Source organism: Curcuma longa, chromosome 15 (assembly GCF_044706935.1).
Source record: "Curcuma longa cultivar G26 ecotype Majalengka, Jawa Barat chromosome 15, ITB_CL_G26_1.1, whole genome shotgun sequence".
NCBI lineage: Eukaryota > Viridiplantae > Streptophyta > Magnoliopsida > Zingiberales > Zingiberaceae > Curcuma > Curcuma longa.
The window spans coordinates 1949902-1974723 of NC_133875.1; the positions used below are offsets into that span (position 1 = coordinate 1949902).

The 24822-nt window shown below is 35.9% G+C and overlaps 2 protein-coding genes across 2 annotated transcripts; both read right to left on the reverse strand.

Annotated features, from left to right (window-relative positions):
• Positions 1 to 8259: 8259 nt before the first annotated feature.
• On the reverse strand, positions 8260 to 16606 carry LOC141846205 (WUSCHEL-related homeobox 8-like). Its single transcript, XM_074734202.1, has 4 exons — positions 16046 to 16606; positions 8801 to 9316; positions 8531 to 8605; positions 8260 to 8426 (listed from the first exon to the last, which is right to left on the reverse strand). Exons 1-3 carry the CDS (start codon positions 16284 to 16286, stop codon positions 8562 to 8564), a joined length of 801 nt encoding a protein of 266 aa, XP_074590303.1. The 5' UTR covers positions 16287 to 16606; the 3' UTR covers positions 8260 to 8426; positions 8531 to 8561.
• Positions 16607 to 17891: 1285 nt separating this feature from the next.
• Positions 17892 to 23869, reverse strand: LOC141846204 (zinc finger CCCH domain-containing protein 32-like). The gene is made up of 3 exons (XM_074734201.1): positions 23520 to 23869; positions 20797 to 20907; positions 17892 to 20089 (listed from the first exon to the last, which is right to left on the reverse strand). The coding sequence occupies exons 1-3, from the start codon at positions 23631 to 23633 to the stop codon at positions 18179 to 18181; spliced, it is 2136 nt and encodes a 711-aa protein (XP_074590302.1). The 5' UTR covers positions 23634 to 23869; the 3' UTR covers positions 17892 to 18178.
• Positions 23870 to 24822: the final 953 nt, after the last annotated feature.

Consider the following 24822-nt stretch of genomic DNA (forward strand, 5'->3'; position numbering starts at 1 on the left):
AAAATTATAAAAAATTTAATGAAACGTCGGTTCGTCGGTTCATCGAGGCCATGGGCCATTACGGGTTGGGCCTGTTGAATCGAGTCAACGGGTAACCCGTCCATTGACCCAGTTACGAGTCTCGGTCAGATCCGATTCTTGACTTGAGGTCTCATGGGCCAATCCTATCCCGCCATAGGCCGGCACGCTTGAACCTATAACCCGCATGGGCTGAAAACTAATTCGTTTAAATTATTTGATGGGACAGATCAACTCAACAAGTACAATTCAAATAAGATTCTTTTAATTAGATGTGTTTACTGGAAGATAATAAATAAATATTATCCATTCATGAATTTTTTATATTTTTTTATTAAACGAATATAAATATGTTTTATAAAATTGAATATTAAACTTGTTCAATGCGTTTACAGTCTGGTTGACCACTCTTATATGCCTATTTGATTCAATCAGTCTTACTTAGCTCGATAAACCCAACCGTTATAATCATGTCATCTGTCTTGTGCCCTCACTAACTAGATCATCGATCTCAACCAACTTGCCTTGCTCACTTGAGTCGATTAGTCAACCTAGCGCGCTCGACTCAACCAAAATCGGATTGTTAAATCACTTGAGCTAAACAATTCACTTGATTAGCCTAACCAATTTGATTAACTTAATTAGTATCTTTAGCTAGTCAACTCAATTGATGCACCCAATTTATCCAAATCTAATATATTATTTGAATAATCTAATAAATTAATATTAATTTAGTTATTATAAATTTAAAACTACTATATATGAAATAATTTTATATAAAAATATTTTTTATCAACCTAATAAAAATTATTTATTCTTGACGAAAATCATTTTAATTTAATTAAAATCACTTAAAATTATTGTAACAAATATGTCATAATTATTACAACCGTATATCAACTATTATAGAAGCTAACTATTACAATAAATTTAAAATAATTTTAACCAAATTAAAATGATTTTGATCATCAATTTTGACCCAATTAATAAAAAATATTTTAATATAATAATTTTGACTAAATTGAACTAAAAAATATTAAAATAATTTACATAAAAAATAATTTACATTAACACATAATAGAAGTTTAATATATTGTAAGAACTATAAACTTTAACCATTCTGGTAAATATATGATAATTATTATAACACGTTATTTTAAAATAAAAATATTTTTGAAATAAAATATATTAAAAAATATTTTTAGAAAGGAAAATATATTAAAATATTATTTAATGAACACTATGAACAAAAAAGAGTGATCTTTTTAGTTTTTGCCTTGTATGATTCTCCTTGCTCCATGAACCCTTTGAAAAATCTCAATCTACAATAAAAACCTAGTACTTAGTTTACCTAACCTATTAGGTTTATTTTGCCAAGTGTTCAACTCTGAATTAACCCACTTTGGACTTCACTTACCTAGTTCCCAACTAGATCTTCTGTCGCTTAGCCTTACTAGGACTTACTCCGTCTAAGTCTCAACCAGATCTTCCATTATTTAGCCTCGCTAGGACTTACACTGCTTGATTTTCAATTAGATCTTTCACTGTCTAGCCCTACTAGAATTTTCACTGTCTAGTTTTCAATCAGGACTTCCATTCCTTAGTCCCACTAAGACATTTAATTAGTTGTCAAGTATCCGATCCTACTTGGATTTTTTACTCATTGCCAAGCTTCAAGTCAACCACGACTTGCTTAGATTCTACATTTAACTCGATCAACCTTGATCAAATTATTTGATCACCCTTGGCCAAACTCCCTTAAACATATTATTCAAACTAAATCATTAAAATCATGTAGGCTTATTGCTGTATATGTGCGTGTGCATATGTGTTGGATTAAGTCTCCATTAAATGAGTTGGCATGTTAATTACTAACACAATTTTATCATTGTAAACAAACTCATTAAAATGATCTAATTTTGTGTTTTAATTACGAGTTGGTATTATTCGATATGGATTCATATGTGTAGAACTTGTTATCTCGTTACCATTAGCATTGATGGAATGTTGATGGGGTGTGGACCATAGGAGAGGTATTCTTACGGCTATCTTGCTTTCCCCATCGAATCGAGATTTCAGAATTATCACCCTGGCACTTATGGAAGATCAAGCCTTGTAGTTAATTCGCTTTGATCTTCAGGTTCTTCTAGTGACAAAGAAGATGAGAATGTCTCTGGATTCAAGTGTGGATATTATAATTTTCTTTTAAATCTTCTGTTGCTTTTCAGTTTTGTATATTTGTTGTAAATCTCCTAGAAGATCCTGTGTTGGATCATTTGAATCGCTTATTGATTTGTATGCGACTGCGCGATCTTAAGGAGGGATTGAATCTCAACAAGTGATGTCATAACCACAGGTTAGGTTGTCGCTGGTTTTATAACATTAGGATGTGTGTTTAATTTTCGAGGATTTTGATCCGAGTGCATGTGTTTTGCGTTAGATTTTGATACAACACATTTATACATGCATTTTGATCCTAGGGTTAGGAATCCTAGGATTTGGGCTGATTTTGTGTTTTTCACATTTTTTTCCACGAAGAAAAGCAAAGAACAACAACATAACGACTGCCTTTTTACAAAAACGGTTGCATTTAATCCATAAAAGCTGAACAACATCATCATTAACAATTGACTGATGCATTCATTCAGTCAATTGTTGTGCCTAAAATCTAACACATAATGTTTTAAACTTGATTGGGGCACTTGACTAAACATGATCAATCGATTGTTATACCGACCAATCGACTATTGGGCCCCAAGTACATACAAAATGTTTTCAACACAACTGGAGCATTCGACTGCTTCAAACAATCGACTGCCATGAAGGACCAATCTGTTAGAACCGATGGAATCAAAATATCCCCACAATGGTATGATATTGTCCACTTTAGGCCTAAGCCCTCGTGGCTTTGTTCTTGGGCTCTTCCCAAAAGGTCTCATTCCAATTGAGATATTTTTCATCCTTTTAACTTCATGATCTTTTCCATGTATTTTAGATGTGGGACTATGTTTGCACCCTTGCAACCCAACAATCCCCCCTCAAACAAAGGACCACAGCCCCCCCCCCCCCCCAACGTCATTTTGATATCTGAATCCTCGATCCACCAGGACTTTTTGCCCCTCGGTCCACCCGACCTACTAGGAATTTCCACCTAGCCGCAGCTATGACTTTTTGCCCCTCGATCCACCCTACCTACTAGGACTTCCCACCTAGTCGCAACTAGGACTTTTTACCCCTCGGTCCACCCGACCTACTAGGACTTCTCATCTGGTGTCTGGTCCTCTTGATTCAGACACGGGAGCACCCACTTCCTTTGTTTAAGGTTCAAACCACATGGTTAAATCTGGATCATGGCTCATCCGACGGTTAGTCCGGTGAAGAGCGGTCTCGCTCTGATACTGCTTGTTAGTACCGATGGAATCAAAATATCTCTACAATGGTATGATATTGTCCACTTTGGGCCTAAGCCCTCATGACTTTGTTCTTGGGCTCTCCCCAAAAGGTCTCATACCAATGGAGATACTTTCCATCCTATTAACCCCATGATCTTTTCTATGTACTTTAGATGTGGGACTATGTTTGCACCCTTGCAACCCAACACAATCGACTGCTATGTTTAGATCCAACACACTGTAGGATCTTGTAACGCGCTAAAGGAGGGGTGAATAGCGCGTTGTCGCTTTTTCGCTCGTTCGTTTCTATCAAAATAACTTAATAGCGGATTAGTAAAGGATGTAGGGGACTCGCAGATTTACTTGGTTCTTAACCCCTTAGGATTCAGACGTCCAAGGCTTATGTATGGAAGGCGTCCGTCCACTAGTGGTCTGCTTTCTGAATGTTGTTCGAAGGCGGAGAAACCCGTCTTATAGTCCGTATAAATAATAATAATAAACACAAAGTAAGACAAGTAATAAGAAACTAAACTAGACACTTGGTTGCCGATCTGGAAGTCCTGAGCGTCGCGCACTCCTCCTGGATCTTCCTCGATTGCACGTGTCTGACCCCATTCACGTTCAGAATCGCCACTAGATGAGAGGGATGGCTTGTATCGGATTGTACTGGTTGTGCACGCCCACTCTCCTTTTATAGCACCTTCCGATCGACTGGAATACATCTCAGGTTGACCCCACGTAGACCGTAATCCTCTTTCTCCGCAGCTGACTTGGCCTTTCGATCGGCTGGAACTACTATTCAGGTCGACTCCAATTTGACGTGGCGGATCTAGATAAACTTCGGCTTCCGTAGCTTTTATCCACCTCTGGTCGACTGGAATCAACATTCCGATCGACTGGAACTAGTTGACTTAAGTTTGACCTGAGTTGACCCCGGACTTGATTTAGCTGTCTTTGTTTACTTCACCTCTGCTTTCTCCATCTTGCTTCCAGCTCCTGGTTCCTGCAAGACAAGCATACAAATAAATAAAACAACTTAAACCTTACTTTGTGGGTCTAACTTCAGATTTCTATCGAAATCCTAGGTTAGTTTGATGTCTACTGTTCCATTCCGGGAACGCGCCCTTACCCACTCCACTCGGGAGAAGTTTTGCCAATAAGTCCTCCAGACTTATTGGACTTCCCACTTAGCCATGGTCCTCGGCCCCCAGGACTTTGCTACTGTGACTCGGTCCTCCAGACCGCCCAAACTTCACCAACCCTCTGGTCCTCCTGACCGTACCCGATTGGACTTTGGTCATGCTTCCTGATCCTCCGACACTGCATGGACTTGCACCTGATGCACTTGACCTGCTAAGACTTCTACCTGATCCTCAAAATCAGGACTTTCCTTTCCCTAGCCTATAACTAGGACTTTCCCTTGCCTAGCCTACAACTATGACTTTCCCTTGCCCAATCTTCCAGATCAGGACTTCCACTGTCTAGTCTAATCGACTAGGACTTCTCTCATTCACATGCAAACATCAGGTCCTGTTTGGATCAACCCTTGGTCAAACTGACCAGACCCTGGTGTATTGTCAAACACGTAAACTCTAGGCAAGATCTAGTACTTCTTGCGCCAACACACACTAAGTTTAGCAATCAACTACAACACTTGACTACTAGTTTAGCAATCAACTATGACACTCAATTGTTGTGTTAAGATCAAGCACAGTAAAAAATCAGTCGACTACAACACTCGAATAGTAGTTTATCAATCGACTACTAGACTCGACTACTACTATGAGGTCATATACAATGTTGGGTTTCCTAGGGTTTCTTATGAATCTATTTGCACATATGTTACCAAATTAAGCTAATATTATCACCAAAGTGAGAATTATTAGATAGATTTGGTATATTTTTGTGTGGATATATGTATATCTATGTTAAGAGTGATTGACCTAAAGGAAAGTCAGTCTTAGAAAGGAAGACATATTATGTGCTTGGCATCTCATAACATTTATATGTATATATTTAAGTTTGCTTTTATTGCATGTCAATATATACAAATGTGCTTGGCATCCCCACATTTGGAATTAGAGCAATTACTTACATAAGTGTCATTAGTAAGGTTGTATATGAAGTTCCAATGTAAGACTAAAATCTCATATGAAGCAACTACTTTTCTCTATGCATTTGTTCACAATATACATGCTTATGAAACAATATAAATCAACCATCTAGCCATAAAACTCCCAATGTGAGACTAAAATCTCATGGAGTCTCTTCCTTCTATCCACCTTTTTTCTATTCACATTTTTATAACAATAAGTTGTTGATTTGATGAATGTAATTCGACATATAGATAAAGTTATGAATCGAGAATCTTCTGAATAGATTCAAAAGAATCGATTAAGGCTTGTAGCAACAATTGAGAGCATCTATTGACTTAGTTTGCAATCGTGATAATTTTATTGAGATGCTAAAACTTTTGAGAAAATAGAATGCTAGTATTGATGATATTATCTTAGAGAAAGCTCTGAGAAATACAAAGTATACCTCACTAGAATTTCAAAAAAAAATCCTGCATATTATTGGTATAGAGTCAAAAATAAAATCCATGATGAAATTAGAGATTTTAAGTTTTATATTTTAGTGGTTGAAGTGAAGGATGTATCTAATAAAGAATAGAGGACTATAATTTTGAGATTTGTAGCTATCCATGATTTTTTACAGGAGTATTTTTTCCAAATTGTGCATATCATGACACCACAGTTGCAACACTTAAAGAAATATGTGATGCCACTAGATATAATCTAAAATTTTATAATATGCGAGGTCAAGAGTATGATGGTGCTCACAACATATGTGGTGATTTTAATAGATTACAAACTTTATTTCTTAAAGATTGCCCCCATGCATATTATGTATATTGCTTTGCCCACCGACTCCAGCTAACGTTAGTTGTAGACAAAACTTAACCAGAGAGTTATCAACTATTATCAATTTTGTATTTTAGAGATCTCTATATGGCTTTTCTTTTCGAATATGACAACTATTATCAATCTTGTTACATCTTCTTCCAAACACATTACTGAGTTACCATCTGCTCAAGTCAATGAAATTGCACGTTCTGTTGTTATGGTGAAAGTGAGACTGGACGAGGAGCTAATCAGAGAGTAGGAACTATTCGTTGGAGCTCCCATTTTGATTATATCTGCAGTTTAATAGATATGTATATAATGCAACTATTAATGTGCTTGAAAGCATTATTATTGATGATTCCTCTACTTCGATGCATAGGGAAGTTGGTGGTTCCTTAATAGTGATGAAGTCTTTTGATTTCATTTTTATTTTACATTTGATGTATAAAATTATGAAGTTTCCTTACAATAAAAATCTCTTGATATCATAAATGTAATGGATTTGGTCTCTACGACTAAAGCACTTCTTCTGACATTGAGAAATAATAATTTTGATATTCTTCTTTCATGTGTCAAATCATTTTGCACAAGATTGAAAGTTGATATACATAGATCAGTGCTTGTTATAAGCATTCTAGTCGTTCATGCCCGCAAAAGGATACCATCACAGTTGAACATCACTTTCATTATGATATATTTAATATTATAATAAAATTTTAGTTAGAAGAGTTAATCTCTAGATTCAGTGTTGAGACAGTAGAACTTCTTGTGCTTAACTTTGCTTTTGATCCAAAAGATTATTTTAAATGGTTTGATATTGACAAGATTTGTACTCTCATCAAGAAGAAATGCATAATTTGAAGTGTCAGCTACAATATTATGAGTTTGATGTAGTTTGCATGAGAATTTTCAAAAAATGTCCACTATCTCAGAATTGTGTGAAAGGTTATTTGAAACAAAAAAGTTGCAATACTATAATTTGATTGACAAGTTAATTCGTCTAATTTTAACGGTATATGTTTTCATGATAACTACATAAAATACATTTTCAACTATTAAGCATGTTAAAACGTTTCTTCATAGTATAATAGGAGAGAACTTTATGATAGATTTTATGATTATTTATATTGAGAGAGAGTTTGCTTCAAATATCAACTTAGATTTTATAATTGATGAATATTATACTATGAAGAATCATAAATCATAACTTCAATAATATGAATATGTCTATAGATCATCTTTGTATCTTTTAATTAAGAAATATTTAATTTGATCATTAATATTAAATAATTAATTTTAAAAATATTTATTTATTTAAAATTAATTAATTTCTTGTAGGAGGATAGAGATATAAAAGATTACATTATGAAAGTTTTTAAATTTTATAAGTTTCATAGTAAAAATATTGAAGATCTGGTCAACGAGAAAGTTTTGAGATTACGATGAATAGTAAACATGTATTTTAATTGTTATATATTATTTTGATTTTTTGTTAAAAAAAATAGTCCGAGTAGAGTTCTTGTCCATAATTTACTAGAATTAAATACTTTTAAAATTATCAATATACTTATTTACTTTCTAAAGTACTCTTTTTCTCCAGCCGTAATATATTAAAATTGCAGATCAATTTTGCAGTAAACCGATCGCAATTTCATAACATGACATAGGAGAGAAGAGATCTATTAGATTTTCAGTTTCAGGTTGTTGGGTATGAAACTGTGTTGTTGCCCTCGGCCGATGTGAGGCCGGAGAAGTCGCCGGTCAGCACATCGGTGACGGAACGACGACAGAGGAGAACATGATCCCGATCTTGTGACTGGCACTGTAAGAGTGCTGTAAATTTGTTCTTGTTATGATGTTGGTACTTTGTGTTGCAAGTCGAATAGTGTTTGTTAGCAATCCATTTGCTAGATCAATAAACATAGAGATCTATCTAGTGTCAAATGAAGATAATCTAAATTATAACTAATTAATCCAAAACATAACCAATTGTGTGGACTTGTAAAACTTAAACTATTACTTAATATATTTGTAATCAGTACAATAGAACCTATTTTTTTAAACTTGTGGGATGATCGAGCAGCCTCCTTCATGATAAAACCATTCCAACCTACAAAAAATTAGAAACAAAGTAGAAATGACAACATAACTAAAGAAGAGAGCCCCTAACAAAGTAGAAATTGCAGCTAAAAGTAAAGAACAATCAAATTCTACCACATTTGTAGGCATTTGTTGTGCCAATTCATCAAGGCCCATCAGCTGATTCCATCTGCAGTCCATCATATAAATCTATGAACAAGAATAGGTTATTGCCATTGACACCCTGCTTACTGAAACTTTTTAAGAAAAAAAATGGGAGGGAAAGTACCTATCTGATGATATACTGAAATTGTATAGCATTCATTAGTCGAGAAGTTGAAGACAAATTTTTTACTCCCAGCAGAATGTGGAATAGGTAAAAGAGTGAAGCGAGCAGAAACTTACTCGGGGTTGATAGTACGATTCCGTAGTGCATTTGTTCATAGCTGCCCGAAGACTTTGAACTGTCATTTGAACGATATGCGCCTTGTGTTTGATTCAGCGGAGATGCCAGAAAATGACCTTCTGGATCCAGGTGCATATAGTTGTCCATGCCGACAAGCATGCATTCTTGGTGGTAGTTGTTGGGTCTTGGTTTCTTTTCATCTACTAGGGATTCCTCATCTGCCTCAACTTCAGATTCAGTATTACTTGCTAAAGCAGCCATCTGCTTTCGCTTCAGCCGTGCCCTCCTATTCTGGAACCAATTATAGACATTAGATTCTGAGATCTGACCATGTTGAGATAGCTCAGTTGTTATATGCTTTATCTTCTGTTTGCTTGGAGTCCCATTGCCTTCGTTAAACATAGCCTCGAGAAGCTGTAGCTGCATAGTCGTTGGAGTCCATCGCTGCCGCGCAGTGAGTTTCTGACTACTGGATGCCATCAGGGGATCGCCATAGAGGCCTCCCAGCCGCATTCCTAAAACAACCACCAATAAGCATATAGAAGCTAAATAAACTAGAGCAACAGATCATTGTTCATATAAATCTGAAATGCAGTTATAGTAACAATTAAATCATGTAGTTGTCGGTCCTTTCAACTTTTTTTCAGTAAATGATCAACAATATAGAAGCGACAAGAGATATCCGTACAACATACAAGTTGATGAAAATTAAAAATTATATTAACTCAAAACTTATACAATACATGAGATCGTAACCCCTTTATATAGATTATTAACACAACTTATTTTTCATACAATAACAACTTTTTCATTAAAAACTCTACTATGACCCATAATTTATGGAATCATGATTAACCTATTTTTAGGAATAAACATCATTCTCAGCTTGGATGCAATAGTTTGAAATACTAAATTACTTGCACCTCTTTAGTAAGTATTTCTACAAGTTGTCCATGTGTAGATATATAAAGGGTACAAACCAACATGCTCTTTAGTTTCTCCTTTATGAAGTATCTCTCAATTTCAATGTGTTTTGTTCGATCATGTTGTACCATATTGTGAGCTATGTTAATTGCAGACTTATTATGACCATTCCAATTGATCTTTAAGTCTTCTAAGATATTCTTTAACCAAAACAGTTCTCACACACCTTGAGTCATTGCTCAGGATTCTGTCTGTACAAGACCATGCTACCACATCTTGTTTCTTGCTCTTATACTTTTATCCTAATAAGATGAAACACGTGGAAATACTAAGATCTATTGTTTATTAACCTTTTTCTGACTTTAACTTTTACTCTATAAAAATTAGAGTTGGCTGAGAATGAATGTTGGATTACTTAGAGACCTCATGAGTTTGGATAAGAAGTTCCTTCAATCCTTTACACAACTCCTAAATGGATTTCCCATTAGTGGTCCAATCTAATTCTAGATGGAGTCAGTAGACACAAATTTAGCAGTGGTAGTGAAAAATAATTAAGAATTCTTGATACTCTTTCATACAATCTCTTCTTCAATCCTAGGAGAAAATGGATTATCTTTTAGGAACCTCTAGATGCTTTCAACATCTGATTTTCGTTGTTGTAAATCTGAGAATTGACTCTCGCTATTTTTTCACAAGGTTACTTAACCATAAAGGTGCAATATCCGGTAGTTGACCTCCTGTCAAGAGGTCAACCACTGACCCAACATAATTAACATTTGTATTTGGCTCTAACACCAAACCTCCATTTCTTTTAAATAGAATTTCTTGGTGTTCTTTTTGAGATATAGTAATTCTCGGTGAGCTACTTGAAGATGAGCTTCTTTTGGGATATTGTAATTCTCTTATCTACGGTGGCATCTTTCATTGTAACTTTCAAAATTTTGGATCTATTCAAGTACTTGCTGGCTTGCGTGTCTCTTTAAGGAGATCTTTATATATTTTTGTTGGAAGATAAAAATATCTTACTTAGAGTAAGCCACCTCAATCTCAAGAAAGTATATTTGATTTCAAACATCTTTGCTAAACATTAACTTAGAAAGTGTTTCTTCTCATCAACATTTCATGTCACTATTATATCATCAATATACACTTACGAGCGTAGTGGCTTACATTAAAGGAGAGTGTTTAATAAACAATGCATGATCCCCTTGGTTTTATTTATATCCCATGTCAATCATAACTCTCGCAAATCATGATTACTTAAGTCCATATAAGACTTTCTTCAATTTACATAAAGTATGAGCATCCAAATTATATTGCAGAAACAATCATATGATCTTGTGGTCAAAAGTTTGAGTTGTGGAAATATCCTCTTACAATACAGGGTAAGGTTGCGTACTTGGGACCCACATTGACGAGAGTTTCGTGCATCGGAACTGCCCTTTTATGAGCATCCAAATTATCTCCATATAAATTTTTTCCTTAGTTTTCTGTGCAAAAATACATTCTTGACATCAAACTATTATAACTCCCAACTATAACTAATTGCTAATAATAGTAGAATTTCTAAAAGTATTCATTTTTGTAATTGAAGTAAAAGACTCTAATAATCAATCCCATAGTTTTGAGTATAGCTCTTAGTTACAAATCTTGTCTTACTCTCTATTAGTCTATCTGCTCTATATTTCATTGAAAATTCTACACTATTATATCTCATAATTTATGAAATCATAATCCCATGATTTATGAAATATTTTTAACCTAATTTTTAGGGATATATGATGTGGCAAAGATGGTTGGGACCACGTGGCGAGCCTAGGACTCGATCAACGGAAAGCCAAGTCAACCCAACTCACGACCGAGCTCGGATCAATCTAGTAGACCGAAAGGTGGAGCAACGTAACCATAGTTTGACCTGAGCTATGTTCGATTGGAGACTCGGCCAAAGGGGCGAGCGAGTGGGGGAAATGGTGTCGACACATTCTGAGGACGTGGGCGAACGTGCGGGAAGTACACAGAATGCCCGATAAGGATTCACCCCACTCTCCCAAGCTGGTATAAAAGGGTGCCCGTGCACACGAGCACAAGTATGCACACAATACATTTTTTTCTACTAGCCTACTTTTTCATCTTCTTCTTGTCTTTGTCAGAGCTTGACTTAAACGTCGGAGGATTTTAGCCAAAGTCCATCTCGGCCTCCCTTCTAATCCTTTTCGATGTACTCAATTCTCCTAGAGCATTTGTCATTGTCGTAGACCTTCGCCTGAGCCGAATGTGTTCTCACTGGGTGTCCCAAAGCCTTTTTATTGCTCGATTCACCAAGAGCCGACCCGATAGCAGCCAACCTGACTCACATCTGACCTACCAGAAGTACTCTACTTCGACTAGCCAGTCAACCCAACCTAACCTAGCCCATCTTATCCCTTGATCTCAACCGGATCAATATACATGATTACAAAATCATATTTTCCCACAAGCTTCAACTCATTTATTGCTTTGTTGAAATAAGGTTTGTGAATGCTCAATCAAGTCAAATCAGGCAACAAAGAAAATGTAAAGTTAATGTCGAAACGAATGATTATTTACTCCACTGGAGTACACAGACATCTACACATTTTGTTCATCAATTTAATAATTACAATTTACGAAAATTCTGTCCAAGAAATCCTTACTGTGTAATTCAATGTGTTGTTAATAGGGAGTAGATTAAACCCAATGCCTAACATAGAACACTTCAGGATTCCATCTTGAGCTAAGTGTAAATTGGGAATCAGAAGAAACAAAAAAAAAATACATATAATTTTTCATTTTTCTATTTGCTGTTTCATCTTCTGATATAGCACTACCACAGTTAACTCAAAAATAGGAAAAACATAAATGTACAAGTATTAAGATGATAATTTTATAGATATGTCGATAGCTGAAACGTAGTTTCTCATTTTCAACTCCTACTGAACAAATAAATAAAAATATAAAAGGATCAGCAGACAAATAGAAAAACGATGTGAACCATCCATACATAGGGAGACAGGAAACTAGGATGCTCTATTCACAAGCACAAAATCAAATTGAGATAATTTTCAGCATTGTTAATGCATAACACCAAGACCCATTTTTTTCTTCATCCCACTCTCATGCTCATAAATTTTATACAGATTATTATATTAAGTCATCTGACAGAACAAAGTCAGTATGTATAGCAACCAAAAGTTATCAGATCTATCACGATGCATTCCTCAACAAATAAGAACCTAATGTAACATTATCAGAGCATCTGAAAATAATAGCATATTCACGAGAGAAAAAACAAATAAGTTCACTCTTTGTGCCACCCTCTTGGTCCATGAGTTTCTTCTAGGTTCTCCTTAAGATCATTCTAGATGTTTTTCTAGAATCTTTTCATCATAAAATTATCTAGTCAGACATGTAATGTACACGGTTTAAAAATTATTTCCTTTTCAAAGATATGAAATCAGAACGCAATGGAATAAAAAATAATCATACAAGGATTTACTTGGTTCACACTCCTAGGGTGCTATTCCAAGACCTGCGATCCGTTAGGTGGATCGCTCTTCAAAATACCACTAGATCTCCTTTCCGAATCAGATATGGAGGCAAAAAAACCTCTTACAATCAAGAAGATTACAATAAATGATTATTGTGACTCACAATATGATATGCAATAAAAATAAAAGTTACCAAATCAAATACGATGAAGCTCGATGAAATGAATGAACTTGAAAAGCCTTCGAGCGCAGAGGAACATAGCTTGAGAGACTTGAACGCTTTGATTGATTGAATATTGATGATTCTGAGTCTCGGCTCGAGGTGTTTTTATAAAAAAATTTCGGTCAACCGATAAGTCGTTTCGGTCAACCGATCAAAATCTTATCCCATTGAATCCACATTCAAATCTGTCTTTCGATCGACAGATCAATAGTAACGGTCAACTGATCATTATCTACGCCAACTTCCCATCCAAGTTCATTTGCCGATCAGATCGATATCCCGCTCAATCTGTTGATCAGATTGTGTTTGATTAACCAAACAACAGTACCGATAGATCGATCCTCCTTCAATCTTATCTTCTGCCACGCATCATACTCCACTTATCTAATGTCACGTCGACTCAATCTGCCACCTCAGCATCGGTCCATCGAACCCACCTGTTCGGTCGCCCGAACCATCCGATCGATCGATAATCCTTTACGGTTGACTAAAAAATTGATTCCCGCAAAACAATGTTAGCACAACACAAATAATATGACAATGCATGTTCTATTAGTTTGACAGTAAAAATTGTTTGCTGTGGATTTCAAAACTCATATTGATTTTTTAGTCGGATCAACACCTAGTTATAGGACTGTCCTTGTCCAAAGTTTGAGACATTCCTCACAGCCTTTTGTTCAGAAAGAACTCTCCTAAACTTATCTTGCTCACCTAGCCAAACATCCGATCCTACTGACCAGTTTGGACGTCCTCTACTTAATGTCCAATCGACTCACCAGGGCTTTCTTCTACTTGTCAATCCTACTGAACCATCAAGTCTGTTCTGCCAATTGTCCGATTCATCAACCCATCTGGTCTTCCTTTGCTTGGTGTTCAGTTCATTTGATCCACTAAGACTTTCCTACTTAATGTCCAGTCCTCTTGACCCACTAGGACTTTCCTTATTAAGTGACTTGCACACTCAACACCCACATCATAATCTCAAGGCTTAACTTTAAACCTTTTACTATCATCAAAACACAAGTTCGATTATTTGGTGTTGTCTACACCAGCAAACCTCTCTTCCCTTACTCATAATCATTCTCAAAAATAGAAAACCCTCATTATTTACTATTCTCTCAAGCCCTCTCAATCTCTTTTACCTTCATTTGTGTCGGTCTCTAGCAAATTAGGCTTACTTAGCTACTTTGCGCAAATGAGTGCTGCTAATTAAGTTGTCGAAGTGTTGTATAGATGACTACTAAAAAAGAGCTCATGAAAAATGTTCCTAATTTGTACTATGATAGTTGATACAATTACACAAAAGGTTCTCAAAAAAAAAGAAGATAATGCTGTTGTTCAATAACTTGCTAACCGACCAGAGTGTTTGAGAAACTTTAAAAAATTGCATCTTGTTGAATAAGAGTAAAGCCTTGTATCCTAAAATTAGTTATTTCAAAGGTGACACATCCTCTAATATAAAGATAATAGACCACTGTACTTGTCCATGTGGGACTAATAGGAGTGAAGCATCCTAACTTCAAAAATCATCCTCATGTTATGTTATGTCAGGGTCCATTTTGTTCCAATATGGCCTTTCATTTGAGAGGAGACCGAAGATATATCGATACAATGGATCAGTGTACTTGTTCATGTGGAACTAATGAGTGTGGAGTTCAACACATCTTTCAAGAAGCCATAAACTGAGAAGAATTAATGATGATCCACCAACAGTCCAGCACACTAAAGAGCAAAACATATCACAACAAGAATGGTAGCAGTTTTAAGTATTGACCAAACATTAAAAAAAAACTAAGAAAGTGCATAGATAAGAATAAATTGAGAGAGAAATTTTCAATTAAAGCTTAATTGCCCAAAATTTGGATGAGCAAGATTGACTCGACAAATAACTTCTGTACACAACAATTAGGCAATCTACAAACATGAAATTTGCCACTCCAAGAAGTTCGTATCAAATAATTATCATAAGGTTTTGTTAGAATTTATTGCAGCCATATCATACATCAACCTTCATCTTTTTTTTTTTGTTTTGCCAAAGTAATGGAATCAACCAACTCAGATCACTCATGTTGAAGCTAAGATGCTATCAACCCATTAGTTTTACATGAACAAGTCATTTGGGGATGAAATAAATGTCTCCCCAATTCATGAGGATGTGTCGAAGCTAGAATACTCCATGCCTGTTAGTTCTAGATGAACAAGTGTGGTGGTCCATCATTAGTTCAAATCACGCATAGAATGCATTCTTGTAGCAAATCAAAGATGATGTCCAGGCAACTTTGTGAAGCATCTTCCTCGATTATGTTATCCAAAAATAATTGCAGTTTACCAAACCAAAAGAAAAAGGGGAACTGAAGCTAAAAGTAAGTACACACAAGAAAATCTTACTTGAAATAATGTAGGCCGTCATTAATGTCCGTCTCTTATCGAAAGGGATAGTGAGACAGTAGGTTCAAAAGCATCAATGCGCATATAGTGTTATAACAATTATTATCAACAAATGTCAATGATCGTACAATAAAGAGTAGCATAAATAAGCCAACAGAAAGAATAATTCCAAGCTATTTTCCACATGAAGAAGAGTGGCTAACCGGCGACGGAGTCGTGGTGAGCGGTGATGGCCTTGTGCATCTCGACTAGCTGCTCGCAAATGGTGGCGTATACGGCGATCTGACGGCGGAGGACCTCCAACTGCTCGTCCGTCATCACCTTCACATACAGAGCGCCTTCACCAATCCCTTCTCCTCCACTTCCTCCTCCTCCTCTAGCTTCCCCTGACTCATATGACGTAGAAGAAGCCATCTCCCATGCCGCTCTCCGCGCCGCCTCCATCAAAATCCCATCTTTATCTTTCTCCCTCGTCAAGAACCCACCTTTCCGACTTGTGGCTCCCGACGATGCCTCGCCGGTTAGATATCCGCACAAAAGAGGGCAAAAAGCGGCGTCGCGAGTGGAAGAAAGGAAGAACTGAACAAAAGGAAAGAGCTTTGTTTCCTTAATCGCCTAAAGCAGGCGCTACAACCACAGAAGGAAAGCGAAGAGGCGGGGCGGCGAGGGGATTGGGAAGGAGGCGATCAAAGGAATTGGAAGGGATAGAAAAGGGATGCAAGAAGAGAAGAGAGGCGGAGCGCTGGAGTGGGCAGAGAGCGACCTCGAGGAATGATGAAGACGACTACTTTCACAGACTCACACTTCTCATAGCTTCTCATTCTGCTCCAAAAATAAAAATTAACAAAAATAAAATAAAATAAAAAAGAGATTTTTAACAAAGAAAATTATTATTAGTAGTACTATTATTATTTTATTTTCATTTTGTACATATCAGGTCACATCTTTCAATTTCAAGTCCAATTTTCATCATCATGCATGGTCAACATTCAATCAAATTCATTGACCACATGATTGACAATTATTCTGCAATAAAAAAAAAGGAGAGGAGAGGAAAATGTTATTTGAAATTTTACTTTTTTTTTTCTTATCTACCTGAAATAAAATATTTAGACTAATATTTTCTTCTGCATGTATTCTTACTACTATTATCATATAATAATTGATTTAAGTGTTAGATTAGTATGTATAAAACAGGATGATGTTTGTTATGATTCTTTCTATAAATTATATGAATGAGCATTAGATTAGAAATGATCTTTGTTCATTTTTCTTAATAAATAAGCTTTTATTTTAACTTTTGCTAATATTTGAAAAGTTTTTTTTACCTCAAGGTATAGCTGGGTTGGTTATGACCGAGTAAAGTCATAGAAGAGGACAAAGGATTCGAATCTCGACGAAACCGAGACAATATTCTTCTCCGTCGTAGTCAACTGCAGCTTCTCGGGTCGTTAGGGTGACAGATTCCATCTTTTGTTGCAGAAGAATAGTTTTGATAAAGGAGACAGGAGGGATGCAGATGATCATGGAACTGACTATGTGGGGCTGCTAAGGCAACAAATTCTACTTTTTGTTAAAATAGTTTTGATAAAGGAGAGAGGAGGGGTGGTTACGATTCTTTGCTAGAGGTAAATGAGCGATCCCGTCTTATTTACTATAAGCTTGTGATCCAATTCTATAAAAATTTCTCATAGGTAAATCGAGAAATGCTCCATTAAAAAAAAATCATCTAACAATTCAGTATTTGGTGTTTCAAGTTGAATAAAAGAAGCAAGACAACAAATAAATTCAAAAAGAATCGACGTTGTCTTTCAATCTTACCTCGATAAAGTTTGTGACAATTTTCTCATACACATGCTGTTCTAATGTATCAAGTCATCAAAACCCTACTAAACATCAATGAATGGAAACAAAAATACTTGGTAGTTTAGAAGCAAAATTGTAATTGAGACAAACTTTCCCTTCTTTTTGTCTGCCAAGAGATTGAAACATTCATGATAAAAGAGAATGAACCTCGGCATGTCATTACCTATTCGAACACAATTCGAATAAAGTGGTTAAATAAACCCATTCGGGGAGCTAAGAAAATAATGTTATTAAGGGCCAGATAAGTGATACAAAACATGACTTCAATCATGGCAAAGGCAAATCACACATACCAGCTTTTCCATCTGCAGCCTTCTTTCAGTGCTAAGACTGAAAATAAAAAGGAAAAAGAAATGATTTTGCATTGTTTATTTCTAAAGCTTGATGGGTTTATGCCTCATGGCAGGTGCGAAGATTGTCGGAGGCTTCTTTGAAAACAGTAAGCTAAGCAAAACATTCTCCGTGTGCATTCAAGATAGAATCACGCTGATCTTTCTAGCAAAATCATCATCATCATCATCATCTTGATCATCTTCGTCGAAGTGGATTGTGTTTTCGTCATCCACTTTGTACTCTCCAGATTCATAATGGAAATCACCATCTTGCTTGTCATAGTTTTCCAGCTCCTCTTCTTCATTCTCCACAGATATACCATCTTCAGTATCTATGGCATCATTGTAAGCTAGTTCATCTTCTGAAGGGATCACTCCTGCTTCCTGGCTACTTATTGTGAAATTGCATTCCTCTTTGGCTTCCAGTGGAGGAACTGATTCAGTGACAGCAGAGTCTCCACCACTTTGATTGTTTTCATGGTGACCAGCAGAAAATCTATCCTCCACATTCGCTAACTTCCGTTTCCTCTGCAAGATGGCACTCAGTGGCATTGGACCCTCAAATGATAGAGGATTTTCTGATTCGTGAACCCCCTCTACTTTTATGGATTCAACTGTATTCACTGTAACATTAGAACTAGTCGTACTGAGATCATGAATATTCTTATTGATCTTTGTACCTTTAAGCTCTGAAAGAGACTTGGGGCTAGCAAAATCTAAAGAGTTTGTGCCATCTCTAGGGGTTATTTTGTTTCTATGGATCCTCTCATCTTTGTTCAATTCCTCACTTGGTTGTGACCATGCTCTTTCCGGATTCCTTGTCTGGTAGTCTATTCGCCTTACTGGTGACAGTCTGCTCCGAGGTCTTCTTCCCTTCTCTTTCTCTAAGAGCAAATTGCTCGCTGGATCAGATGAAGATCTCCCAGGAAACACAATGCGGCCTTGCAGACGACTACTGATGGACTTCTCAGAAGGAAGTTTCTCGTTATTTCGGGCAGGACGACCATAATGTCTCTCCTTAGCATAATGTTCATCTTTTCGGTAGTGCTCGCTATGACCATCATGATTACCAGTAGACCTTGAATCATTGAACCTTCTCCGTTTCATTAATTGATTGCGCAAATCTGACCCATCCATTGCATTGGGTTTTCTCTCTCTATCAAGTACTCTTTTTTCAAGGGATGGTGATCTTTCCAAAAGTCTGCGAGAAGTCTTTGGTTCCAAGTCATACCTGCTATGTGGTTGTTCATAGTTTTCATATTGGTCAATATCATTGCGTTGATCAGTTTCAAATTTTCCCATTGTTTCATAATCACTGTGATGATAACCGTATTCATCTTCAACTTCCATATTTTGCCCACCATGAGCAGACAATCTTCTGAAATTATCTTCACTGTGATAGTAATCAGGGTCTTCAACATCATCATCTACAAGCACATCAAAACCAGGAGAATGTTCCCGCAATACCTCATCATAATCCCTATCATTATCCGGTTCATCATCAATAGGTTGCACCTGCCTATCCCATGGTTGGCTTTGCAAGTAGCTATTGTTAACAACTACACCATTCTGTGGCAGTGCAAGAGGAGGCTCGTTGCCTAATGATGGGAGCAAAATTTTATTTTCAGACAGTTCATAGTTGGAAACATTTTCAGCTTTAGGAACAAATTTTGGTGTTGCCGATGATACGCCAACATGCTCGTTGGCAACCACCTTTGGATAATCAAGATTAGCTTCAGCTACCATTTGCCGTTTAGTAATTTTCTTCTGTGTATCTTTCTCATTTCTTTGTTGTGGTTCAGCAGAAAATGTTGAAGCCTTTGCCGCATGCTGTGAAACAAAGTCGACTGAAGCCTGTGGTCCATGCATGAATGGACACCTTTCGCCTTTTAAACACTGACCCCGCTGGAAATAGTAGCAAGGAACACTTTGCTTATTGCTGTTATTCGGAACCCGGGTAGCTTGGATTGATGCTGATACTGCAGTCTGACTTGATGTTGGAGGTTGTGTTGAGTTGGGCGTTGGTATTCCGAAGATGGAATCAAGTGGCTGTACAACAAACAACAGCAATAAGCTCCGCGTACATAATGCTACTAAATTGATCGAGTTACAGCAGTAAAAGTGCAGGCAACCATCTGATGCAACAGCAATGAACTCGGCAAACATAACGCTAATAAACTGATCTGAGTTTAAACACTAAAAATACAGGCAACCATTCGATGTTTATTTCAATTCATATCGTGAAACAATCAGCATCAAACTAAGGGAAACAAATTGGATCTTAGATTGGTACAGATTATTGATATCATCATCGTCATCAAGCTATTATTAGTCCAAACTAGATGAGGGTGGCTACCTAAATCTTATCATGGGTTAAGATTCATGTTCATAGATTTAGACCAAGTCTAGTCCTAATGTAGATATTTCTTCATCCAGACTTGGAACCCGAACTGGCAGTTAATGACATCATGCACTCAACATGTAATCCTGATCGTCTAAGAACCACTTCCTTTCCTTATGAAAAAGTAATTAATAACTAATCAAGATAACATTGGACGCCTAATCATTGCATTAAAGAAAAATCTATGCAGAAAAGGGACAACATCAGAGCGAAAATCATATTAATACAAGCAAAACTTATGCAGAATAGTAACTTGCAATTTATTGTTCTCCATTAGAAGATGCAAAGCACCCATTTAAATCATGTTTGATAAACTTGCACTCTAAATAAGCACAGAAATGTACAACTAACATACTGGATGGCGGAAAGAACATTTTGGATTGAGGCAGTTCCCATTTAGCCAATACCAACAATCCCTGGGGTTCACTCTGGCACCCTCGTTGTGCCGATAATCACATTCACTCCCCTGAAAAAAAAAAGTGATTGTATTATTTTGTTAATACAAAATACAAACATCAACACAAAGAAGAATATTCCTCCAAGCAAAATGTACATACAATGTATATGAAAGATTGAGAAATGAGGAGAGCACAGGATAATAGATCATATCAAACAATTTGTTTGGATGTAAAACCAATACTACAATGGAACAAGTCAATAGATCAGATAAAACAATTTCGATGAGAAACCAATGCTAGCAACGCTAGAACGAGCTCAAAAGTTTCAGAATGGGTAGTTGCTAATATTGTGCAAAATGTCAAAGTTAAGAGAAAAGAAAAGGTGCTAGATTAAAAAAAGGCTACCACACGATATCTTTATATAGGACTCAACATGATACCTTATGACTAAAGCATCCAATGTAGAACAACATAACTAACAAGTAACAACTAATCAACTAAATACTCTAACACTCCCCTAGCAAACTAGAGCATGGGATATCCATGTCAAGCGTGTTACATAAAATAGAAAACATCAAAAATACAAGTGAAAAGGGTATGATGAAGAACATATTAACAGAAAAAATGAAAAGTTTGACGAAGCAATGCACTAAATTAAAGACTAGATGATAGTTGGATAATGATTCTCAAGAGAGAGCTTCAAATGATGGAGTCAGTGATGATTTTCAAATGACATGATTTGATCTTCTTTCTTGACTCCTTAGACTGAAAATACCATAGGATTTTAAAGTTTGTGAGGATAAAATGAAAATTTGTAAAAATGGAGTAAAATAGATAGATTAGAAATTGAGTATTCACTCTTGAGATGAGTTTATATCAGGATAGAAATAGAGTAAAGTCCAACATTATTCTAAGAAACAAGGGTTCCAGAGAAAAGATTGAGTGAACTTCTGATATGGCATACCAGGAGTTGTTTGGATAATACTGCAATGGGTTTCTTATTCAAATCTAGAGTTTGCTTAGATAGTAATTAAATGATGAGTAATAACAGCACGCCAAAAGTTGGGTAAATAAGAATCTTTAACTTACATAACAAGCTCAAATAAGAATTTATTGTTTCCATAACTAGCAACGACTATTTAAAAGTTGCCAAACTTAACAATTAACACCTAATAATATAGCCAAGCACTAATGTGAATATACAACAGAAAAAGCAATCCTAACCTAAGTCAAATACCTAAGTCAAATTTTCTTCCAAACCCTGATAAGTCTGAATTAACATGAAAAATAAGGGGGGAGAGAGAGAGAGAGAGCATCAACAATACACTAGCATAAAAAAATATCTATATGCACCCTAGAAAAAGAAATGTGCAAGATGATATGGAAACTGAATTAGTTTTTCCAAATGATGAATCTGCCTATAAAAAAAGTATCCTTAGAATTAGTTTTTCCAAATACATGAATCTGCCTATAGAAAAGGTATCCTTAAATCACAACCTACACAAGACTCAGGTGAACCTAGGCCCAATTATAGATAATTATCTAGAAATTCATTGTCTTTTGTTCATCCTCTTACATTGCCCAATTTTGGAACATTCTGAAACAGCTTTGACCATTTTAACAATACAAGAATATGCTGTCAACATTTCAATCCCTTCAAATGCTCATTTAGTCAAAATTTTATTTTTCAAGGTGCATTCAAGTAGGAGAGAAAACACCTGAAACACCTTTGTGAAAGACTCAATGCAATCTAATTTGGAAAAGTAGTAGTATCATACACTGTTGAGACTAGAAATTTTTCAGACTAAAGTGTTTGCATTAACAACACTTTGGTTTGACAAAAAGTTGAAGGTTTACAAGTTTAATTTGTGCAATAGAGATTACGGTTTGCAAACAAATGCATAGGTCTATCATTACCATGGTTACACAATACAACATGTTACGTGCAAAGCATTAAATTAATTAAAACTAAATGATGTTTGTTGAAATCCATGACTAAAATCATAAAGCTCAAGACAGAATCAAGTTATAATAGAGGGAGGCTTCTTGGTATCACAAAAGTATGTAGAGATGCAACCCTCCAAGCCGAAGATTTAACAAGTATAATCTGTAAATGATCAGATATATGATACCGCCAACACAATAGAACCATGTCAAGGAAGAAAATTAATATAAGCCTCCCTGGACAAGGTCCTTGCTTTTCTTAGGTGGACGACAATCCCTCATATTTCCTAATATTTGGATATTCACGCTACAATTTGGAAAAAAAAATAGAGCCCTGTGGATATCCAAGTTCCAACAGTTATTTGAGAAGCAAGTTCAGCAGCTGATAAACATAGAACCCTTTGGGTATCCAAGCCCGAACAATTATTTGAGAAGCAAGTTCAGCAACTGATAGCTTAACCACCTCAAAAAACATGCGCAACAAACTAGTCGACACAAACTTGCAGAACTCTAATTTCGCAAAGACAAGGAATACTTGGAGAATTTCAACCAAAAAGTAGAATCGAACAAGTAATAGAACCCGGACATTTATCCCGCATCATAAAAGTTTTGCAGAGATCAACAAAGAGCCGATCAGGACTGATAGGAAACCCAAGCAAACACGTATAGCCCAAATAAAAAATTGCATCTTGAGCAAAAGAAGAGAAAACATAAACCAAGACAAGGGAAAAGGCACCTTCTTGCAGGTCAATGGCGAAGCTAAGAAGTAGACGCAGTCGGTATTCCTCTTCAACGCCTCCTCCGCCGGAGTGGAAGGCCGGATTGCTTCGCCTCCGCCATCAGATTCCATAATCTAATTCCTTCCCCTCGTCGGAGTACCCAAAAAGACCGATCCCAACCTCCTCGCCGCGGATCAAAGAAGCAAGGTGGAGAAAGATAAACCCCAAATTTGGGCACAGAAAACAAGAGTCTAAACCTGAAAAGGGAATCGGGAGCCGAAGCGCGACGACTGGAAACACAAATCTGGGAAAGGCAAGGAGATAGTCTCCGGATTCACGCCGGGGTTTTCCGACGCCAAATTCGAAAGCGTACGCTGCGGAAGAACCCTTCTCGTTCTTCGGTTCTTCCCCATTTATAACTAATTTCATAAAACCCCTCGTAAAATATATTTTTTTAAAAACGCCCTGTCTGTCAAACATTTAGTGGTAAAATATAATACGAGGGGTTATTTGTAACTATGTGTGAGTCCGACGTTTGGCACCGGTCGAGTCAGATTGCTGGGTTATCAACGCGTGCCTATCACGTGACTGAATTTGTCGGGTCATTGCTAACGGGTCGGATCTTGTCTATCCGCAAGCAGAATCATCATAAACTTGCAAGTTTATCATTTAAATTTATTAAATATTTGTTTTAGATAATAAATGGTTATCCGAACCTTTAGATACCCGATTAAAATAATTAAAAATGTGAAGTTAAATGAATTCGATAATAAAATGGACAAAATTAAAAAGGCATTTTAAATGTATAAATAGACATTCCTTTTAAAAAATAAAAATAAAAAGCGCCCATTAGATATTTTATTTTCTTTTATTTTAGTACTATTTAACAGCTACAAAATATAAAAATTATTTTATATCTATTATAACATATTTAGGATTTAACATTTAATTTGATTAAAATGAAATATATGATCTTTCATGTTATAGCAGTTATTCATTGTAGTAGCTATCGATAGCTGTTATATATACCGTTGTAACTAAATTCTAAATTTTAAAATCTTGAACTTTAAATTATAAATTTTAAATTCTAAATATTATTATATCAAAATATTCTTTATCAACTTAGTCCTAATTATTTAAACTTTATCAAAATTATTTTAAAATAATGATAAAAACTATTAAGTAACTGCTACATCATCATAATATATTATATTAGATATTACATATTATGGATGTTAGATAATTATTATTATCTAACTAATAATTAATTTTAAAATAAAAAAAATAAATAAAAAATAAAAGTAACTTCATGCAATTGAA

Bases quoted from the DNA above. Each gene is read 5' to 3' on its own strand.
- LOC141846204 (XM_074734201.1), bottom strand. From the start codon at position 23,633: ATGGAATCTGATGGCGGAGGCGAAGCAATCCGGCCTTCCACTCCGGCG. The intron at 20,908-23,519 runs GTGCCTTTTCCC...TTTTTTTTTCAG, and splicing joins CGCCATTGACCTGCAAGAAG to GGGAGTGAATGTGATTATCG. The intron at 20,090-20,796 runs GTATGTTAGTTG...TTTGTTGTACAG, and splicing joins AATGTTCTTTCCGCCATCCA to CCACTTGATTCCATCTTCGG.
- LOC141846205 (XM_074734202.1), bottom strand. From the start codon at position 16,286: ATGGAGGCGGCGCGGAGAGCGGCATGGGAGATGGCTTCTTCTACGTCA. The intron at 9,317-16,045 runs GTTAGCCACTCT...TGGTTGTTTTAG, and splicing joins TCACCACGACTCCGTCGCCG to GAATGCGGCTGGGAGGCCTC. The intron at 8,606-8,800 runs GTAAGTTTCTGC...TCTTGTTCATAG, and splicing joins AATCGTACTATCAACCCCGA to ATTTATATGATGGACTGCAG.